The following is an 8,419-nucleotide window of genomic DNA, read 5'->3' as shown; positions in this document are numbered from 1 at the left end:
GCCAGCCGGGGGAGGTTGTAGGAAGCTTTGCCCCATGGCCATTTCCTCTCCTCTCGGGGGCAGTGTGGGGTCTGTGTGCCGAGCCCACTCCTCCACTCTCAGTGCTGATCTCTGCTCTGGGCTATTCACATGCTAATAGTGTATTTACATTTCACAGAGCACAGCTCTGGATATAAGGGGGCTCTGAGCTCAGGACCCTACATTCTCCAGCAGAGATCACCTGCTCCTGGTTCTTCACCACCTGAGGATACTTTGCCTTCTCCCTGCCATCATGCAGCCTACTCCCATCTACTCAGGGCTTGGCCATCACTTGGCTCAGGCTCCTGCTCTGCCAGCGGCCATTCAGGACCAGAAGAGACCCAAGAAAGCCTTTGATATTGACTCAATACTTTCCAGAGAAGACAGTCCTGCTCCCCGAGTCATTGTGGAGGAACCCAGCTGGCAGATGCCCCCTGCACCCCATGGATTCTCCTATGGGGCCATGTCCTACCCTCCAGTATTTCTCTGCCAACCTGCAGCCTTCCCCAGCTATGTTCAGCCCCAGCAGCACTACGGACCACTCAGTGGAGAGTGCCGATGTCCGTACCCCCTGTGCAGCCACAGAGGTGAGTCCACACTCAACTTCTTATATTAATTTTATATAGTTAGTTTTTGGTGCTAATAATCTTTACAAAATGTTGGTTAGATCAGGAGAGCTGTGGTTTTTCATTCTTCAGGATAAGAATTGCTGAATCTTGTATTTCTCACATCAGATCATCTTGGATTTCACTTGTAGAAGTTGTAGCTCTGTGTGCTCCAGTCCTAGGATCGCTCCTTCCTTCCTTCTTTTTTGCCTGTGGTAACAGCGCCACCTTCTGCTTCTTCCAGGATATATGTCCTTCAACTGTACCATAGAATCTCAGCCCTGCAAGACAGGACACTCCAAACTGAAGAGGATTAGGACGGTCTTCACTCCAGAACAGCTGGAAAAGTTGGAGAAAGACTTCCTGAAGCAGCAGTACATGGTGGGGACAGAACGAGTGGACCTCGCTGCCTCACTTGGCCTCACAGAAACCCAGGTAAGAACTGGCACATGTACTCTGTTCTCAACTTGAGCCCTTTTTGTTTGGCAATGCATTTTTATTTTAGCTGAACATATTTGCTTTGTAACAGAAATATGGGTCACAGTGCTGTAACAGCGACCCATATTATATAGAGTGTCTCACATTTTCTTTAGATCCAAGTTCTCAACAATGTGTTCCCCTTTCTTCATTAGGTGAAGGTCTGGTTCCAGAATAGAAGGATTAAGTGGAGGAAACAAAGTCTGGAACAGAAGAATGCCAAGCTCTCCCAGTTTGGAGTCCTTCCCAAAGAACCACCAGCTTCAGACACCAGAGATTGAAGGAGAGGATGAGGTGGATGTAGATCAGTAGATCTCCATCACCTTTTCCCTTGACAATTAGGGAAGAGTCACCCGGTCACATGACTTTGATAAAGGTCACAATAAAGTGCACAGACTGGCCGGCGGCTCTCTCAACCCTTGTGTAACAGCATGACTTTCTATGCAGCTTCCATGCTCCGGTCCGGAGAGCTTATGGCTAGCCCAAGGGTTGCAAACCCCATCCGAGGTATACGGCCATCGGGCTTTTCTCCAAGTGTGGAGGAGTCTGCAGACAACCTAAGGATGATGCAGTCTTGCCAAAAAGGCACCATAAACAGGACAATGAGACCAATGAACGTGTCACTTATGCACAGAAGTGTAATTTTTGGAAAAGCCTAGCTCTACTTGTCACCCAACTAGGAAGAATCCAAGCAAGAGTTGTGTGATGAACGTCATCTAATCTCAGATTTTAAATGACACATTTGTGCCCCATTTTGTAGGGCATGGAGGTTTTCATATTCTTTTTGCAATCTTCCATAAATGAAAGGTTGGCTTTATACCTTCATTGCTTGATGTATAATTTTAGGACAGGGGTACGGTTAATTAACTAAGAACCTCCTGAGTCATTGGAAGGAAATTAAGGCGCAGTATATACGATTTGTCCCTCATCTTACTGTGGTCCTTTCTAGTAACTGTGTTACTGTTATCCTTTATACTTGCGTTGTCTCAATGCATCATGCACTATTCTCCTATTTGCAGTAAAGTCAAGTACTTGTGGATTTCTTCCAATTTTATTAACACTGTTAGTCCTGGAGTACTTGGCTCTGGCTGTATAATATTAATACCCCCTCCCTCGCCTTCTGATTGGCTGGAGACTGTTCAGCCCGTCCCCTGTCCTATGATATATCAGCCCCTATGGTGGTCTGTGAAGGACCAGTGTAATATTTGTATGTAGGCCATTTTATATAAATCAGATGTTTTATACGGATATTTATTTACCTATTAAAATAAAAAAAATTGTTATACGTATTAAATTCTCTCTGGTCAATTTCTTCTCTTAGCATTCACGCCCATGTATCTTGTAATGCTCCTCAACCAATATATATATATATATATATATATATATATATATATATATATATATATATATATATATATATATATATATATATATATATATATATATATATATATATATATATATATATATACACATATATATATACACACACACACACATACATATATACATATACATACACACACACACACGTACACTGTATATATAGCGCCAACATATTTCGCGGTGCTTGAAAGATTAACCAACATAACCAAAGAGGTGATCCATATCTAAATCCCACCCAACAGATACAAGTATTAAAATAACAGACTAAATTGTATAACTGGTCAGGGGTGATTGAGAAACCCAAAAGCGCAAGGACGTCAAGGCGTTAACTAGAAAATTAGTAATTTTATTAAGCACAAATTGCAATAAAAAATAGCATTACAGTGACGTGGAGTAAGGAAGGAAGTACGATTAAAATGAGATATGTAAAGAGGAAATTCCCCACATCAATGGGAGACCAGAAAAAAAATCCCTCAAGAGACGCTCCTGAAAAAGAGCGAGCCTTATACCCAAGCCGAGGTGTAATATAAGGTGTAAACTAACAACTGTGTAATAGACAAGTCATTACGGCATAGTCTAAATGCCCAATAGATCGGGAACAAACAATAAGCAGATCTGCACAGACATAATATCCTGGATATAACAATACAGGGGAACGTAGAGCGCCGATATAATAAGACAGGTTATATGGATATTTTCCTTTACCAGGTCCATATCCTGTAAACCACATAGATCGGTCACCGTCATAAGGTGATTAAACCCAATGAACCCACTCGAATATATGGCAAGAAATACCTTGGGTCATATAGGTCAGGAACACACGAGGGATTCTGCATAAGCCTCAAACCAATTAACCAAAAATGATCAGCTTTTGTAATATAATTTATTACACCCCCTCTGCCCCCCCAAAAAGAAGCCATGGAAGGTACTGTATATCCTAGCTGTAGCAATCAGCACACAATAGAGGTCTCCATACATTTGGGGAGCAAAGGACTCCGTAAAGCTGTAGATATTAGATTTGCCTCTAGGGTACATTGGACCTCAGGTGGTTCTTCTGTTCATACAAAGCCATAAGAGCCCCCTTGTTATCAGGTCACTCATTATCAGCCCCAGGAAATAGAACCTGTTACCCTGCAGCTCTGAAGTGGAAGGTCCACACCCGGCCAAGGGCTTCATCTGCATGTGTATTACCTGCAGTGTCTGACCAGAGCTCTACACTGGGGAGGAGCAGACACCACCGGTGCTTCTTTCCCCTCTTTGGGCTGTTGTAAAGTTTGAAAAAAACCATGTTAAAAAGGAAAAAAAGCGCCGTTGCATTTTTTAAGGGCAGAATCAAAGCTTTTCTGACCTATTAAGTGACACAAACTTTGCTTCACATCAATCAAATAACTTGGAAAATGCATAAAATAAACACAGCAACCTCGCAATAATCAGAGGAGAATGAAATAACCTTTGGCCACTCCTCTTTGGGGGTTTTAAGGGTAATAGAAACTGGTTACAGTTATTTTTTGTTCAAAGGGAGGTTTTTTGTCCTGGATTTTAAGTCTGTGCGGCCATGATCACACCCAGTCTTGGGCAGCGGCGGTCCATCCTTCAAGGGACCAGCTAGTACACAATCCGGCTCTACTGTTATTTTGGTTTATAGCAAACATTTATCTGACCCTTGTTCATCTTCATATCTTTTATAGAACAGACAGAAGTCCACCAAAAAGGAGACTTCCTGACTGACTTCATAAGGGAGATTCAAAGTCTCCGATCTAAACCCTTCCCAACGCCCTGGACTTTCCCCCTCTGATGGATCTATTGCCCTACAATTTCCAATTACCAATTATAGACTTTCCAAAATAACTATCCCTGGTACATTTTTCTCTTTTTCCCCTACAGCCTGCCCAGTCTCCATCCACCGGGAAAAAGGGAAGTAGGTGTCTTCACCAGTTTGAGATGAATTCTCCCTTTTAGAGAACCCCCTTTGTAGCCGGACTTGTGCTTCCGGAGACTGGGTTTGATCCCTGCCTAACTTTCCCTCAACCCTGTTAATAGTTTACAATGGAATAGATCCATGATTTATGGTCAGCAATTTTGACAGCAGTAGGAGTCGTCAATAGGGTTGAGCGAAACGGGTCGATCATTTTCAAAAGTCGCCGACTTTTGGCTAAGTCGGCGTCTCATGAAACCCGATCCGACCCCTGTGCTTGTCGGCCATGTGGTACGCGACTTTCGCGCCAAAGTCGCGTTTCAATGACGCGAAAAGCGCCATTTCTCAGCCAATGAAGGTGAACGCAGAGTGTGGGCAGCGTGATGACATAGATCCTGGTCCCCACCATCTTAGAGAAGGGCATTGCAGTGATTGGCTTGCTGTCTGCGGCGTCACAGGGGCTATAAAGGGGCGTTCCCGCCAACCGCCATCTTACTGCTGCTGATCTGAGCTTAGGGACAGGTTGCTGCCGCTTCGTCAGAAGCAGGGAGAGCGTTAGGCAGGGTCCACTAACCACCAAACCGCTTGTGCTGTAGCGATTTCCACTGTCCAACACCACCTTCGGTGTGCAGGAACAGTGGAAGCTATTTATTTTTTTTTTTCCCCTCAGCGCTGTAGCTCATTGGGCTGCCCTAGAAGGCTCCGTGATAGCTGTATTGCTGTGTGTACGCCACTGTGCAAACCAACTGCTTTTTTCAAAGCACATATCCTCTTGTTCCTTCCTTTCTGCACAGCTATCTTTTTTGTTTGTCCACACTTTTTATTTAATTTGTGCATCAGTCCACTCCTATTGCTGCCTGCCATACCTGGCTTAGATTACTGCAGGGAGATAGTAATTGTAGGACAGTCCCTGTTTTTTTTTTTTGTTTTTTTTTGTGGGAGATTAAGATTGGCATTTCTGCTACAGTGCCATCCCTGTGTGTGCCATCTCTCACTGAGTGGGCCATAGAAAGCCTATTTATTTTTTCCGTGATTTGTGTTCTAAATTCTACCTCAACACAAAAACACTACATCAATCAGTGGTAGAAAAATATTGGCCTCAGTCAGGGCTTGTGTGCCACTGCTGTGTGTGCTATCTCTCATTCAGTGGGCTATAGAAAGCCTATTTATTTATTTTTTTTTTTTTTCTTATTATTTGGTTTCTAAAGTCTCCCTGAAAAAAAAAAAAAAAAAAAAAACAAAACAAAACAGTGGGAGAGTAATATTGCCCTTTCAGCTTGTGTGCCAGTCTTGACTCCTGGGTGTGCCACCTCTCTCTCATTCAGTGGGCCATAGAAAGGCTATTTATTTTTTTGTTTTTTTTAATATTATTTGGTTTCTAAAGTCTCCCTGAAAATAAAAGAAAAAAAACTTAAAAAAACAGTGGGAGAGTAATATTGCCCTTTCAGCTTGTGTGCCAGTCTTGACTCCTGGGTGTGCCACCTCTCTCATTCAGTGGGCCATAGAAAGCCTATTTATTTTTTTTTTTAAATATTATTGGGTTTCTAAAGTCTCCCTTAAAAAACAAAAAATACATAAAAAAACAGTGGGAGAGTAATATTGCCCTTTCAGCTTGTGTGCCAGTCTTGACTCCTGGGTGTGCCACCTCTCTCATTCAGTGGGCCATAGAAAGCCTATTTATTTATTTTTTTAAATATTATTGGGTTTCTAAAGTCTCCCTTAAAAAACAAAAAATACATAAAAAAAACAGTGGGAGAGTAATATTGCCCTTTCAGCTTGTGTGCCAGTCTTGACTCCTGGGTGTGCCACCTCTCTCATTCAGTGGGCCATAGAAAGCCTATTTATTTATTTTTTTAAATATTATTGGGTTTCTAAAGTCTCCCTTAAAAAACAAAAAATACATAAAAAAACAGTGGGAGTGTAATATTGCCCTTTCAGCTTGTGTGCCAGTCTTGACTCCTGGGTGTGCCACCTCTCTCATTCAGTGGGCCATAGAAAGCCTATTTATTTATTTTTTTAAATATTATTGGGTTTCTAAAGTCTCCCTTAAAAAACAAAAAATACATAAAAAAACAGTGGGAGTGTAATATTGCCCTTTCAGCTTGTGTGCCAGTCTTGACTCCTGGGTGTGCCACCTCTCTCTCTCATTCAGTGGGCCATAGAAAGGCTATTTATTTTTTTGGTTTTTTTAATATTATTTGGTTTCTAAAGTCTCCCTGAAAATAAAAAAAAAAAAAACTTAAAAAAACAGTGGGAGAGTAATATTGCCCTTTCAGCTTGTGTGCCAGTCTTGACTCCTGGGTGTGCCACCTCTCTCTCTCTCTAATTGTGGGCCATAGAAAGCCTTTTTTTTGTTGTTTTTTTTTTTGTTTTTTTTTTAATATTATTTGGTTTCTAAAGTCTCCCTGAGAAAAAAAAAAAAAAAAATTAGGTGGGAGATTAATATTGACATTAGTGCTTGAGTGACAGTCCTGCGTGTGTGTCATCTCTGTGATTTTGTGCCACAGAAAACAGAGTGTGTAACATTGTGCCTGATTTTCCTTGTGGTCTCACCAACCTGTTAAGGGATATTGAAATCATACTGAAGTTATAGCTCACCGTGTAAGTTGTTTGACAGCAACAAATAAAGTTACTTTGGTTAAGATTTTAAAACAATGAGGAAGTCTGGTGCAAGAGGTCGTCGTGGGCGTTCATTGTCAGCTGGTAATGATGGTAGTGGTAGCGGAGCATCAGGTGGTCGTGGGGATAAAAATATTCCACCTAAGTCTGGAGCTGTGGAGCCAGTTTCGTCGTCAGGCTACACAAGGCCTCGAACGCTCTCTTTTCTGGGAGTAGGAAAACCGCTTTTAAAGGCGGAGCAGCAACAGCAAGTTTTGGCTTACATTGCAGACTCAGCCTCTAGCTCTTTTGCCTCCTCTTCCGAAACTGGTAAATGTAAAAGCAGCGCGTCGCTTGTGGATGTTCACGGTCAGGGACAAGTCGCTTCCTTGTCCTCCTCAGCAAAAACTACAACAAGAGAAGGATGCAGCAGGCGACACAACGGGTCACTCCATGGAGCTCTTTACACATACCGTCCCTGGCTTAGAAAGTGAAACATTTAACAGGCCATGCCCATTACAAGTAGATTCTGACATGGAGTGCACTGATGCACAGCCACAGCCAGAGTACTATGCTGCTCCTTTGACTCAGACCACCACATTGCCCTCTCAGGGTACAGATCCACAATCAGACCCTGATGAGACTATGTTGCCCCGCCACGAACGCTATACCACCGACCGACACAGTGACACAGACGAAGTTGCACACGAGCTCGAAGAGGAGGTAATAGATGACCCAGTTATTGACCCCGATTGGCAGCCATTGGGGGAACAGGGTGCAGGCGGCAGTAGTTCAGAAGCGGAGGTGGAGGAGGGGCCGCAGCAGGCATCAACATCGCAACAGGTCCCATCTGCCGGGCCCGTATCTGGCCCAAAACGCGTGTCAAAGCCAAAACCTGTTGGAGGACAGCGTGGCCATCCGGTTACAGCTCAGTCTGCAATCCCTGAAAAGGGATCCGAGTCTAGGAAGAGTGCAGTCTGGCATTTTTTTAAACAACATCCAACTGATCAGCGCAAAGTCATCTGTCAAAAATGTTCAACTAGCTTAAGCAGAGGTCAGAATCTGAAAAGTCTAAATACTAGTTGCATGCATAGACACTTAACCACCATGCATTTTCAAGCCTGGACTAACTACCAAACGTCCCTTAAGGTTGTAGCACCCTCGGCCAATGAAGCTAGTCAGCAACGCAACATCCCTTCCGTCACTGTAAGGCCACCATTTTCCGCACCACCGGCAGTATCTGTGCAGGTTTCTTTGCCAGCCAAAAGCAGTCAGGGTCAGGGAACTGGAGCGCCCCCACACCGCCGCAGGGCCGAGGGGATACCCGGAGCCGGGCCTCTAGTTCTCAGTCTCGGGGTTGTCACGGTGGCTAGACCCGGTCCGTGGCCCTGTCCGTCAGTGGGGGACGTCCGGTGTAATA

At 43.6% G+C, this 8,419-nt stretch overlaps 1 protein-coding gene across 1 annotated transcript; it reads left to right on the top strand.

Annotated features, from left to right (window-relative positions):
* The first annotated feature begins 271 nt into the window (after nucleotides 1–271).
* On the top strand, nucleotides 272–1,381 carry LOC143800971 (homeobox protein notochord-like). Its single transcript, XM_077281222.1, has 3 exons — nucleotides 272–605; nucleotides 859–1,058; nucleotides 1,256–1,381. The coding sequence occupies exons 1-3, from the start codon at nucleotides 272–274 to the stop codon at nucleotides 1,379–1,381; spliced, it is 660 nt and encodes a 219-aa protein (XP_077137337.1).
* The last annotated feature ends 7,038 nt before the right edge of the window (nucleotides 1,382–8,419 follow it).

This window comes from Ranitomeya variabilis, chromosome 1, assembly GCF_051348905.1.
Source record: "Ranitomeya variabilis isolate aRanVar5 chromosome 1, aRanVar5.hap1, whole genome shotgun sequence".
In the NCBI taxonomy this organism is placed as follows: Eukaryota; Metazoa; Chordata; class Amphibia; order Anura; family Dendrobatidae; genus Ranitomeya; species Ranitomeya variabilis.
Note: the sequence above shows the minus strand (reverse complement) of the source record. Positions and strands in the feature narration are given on the sequence as shown.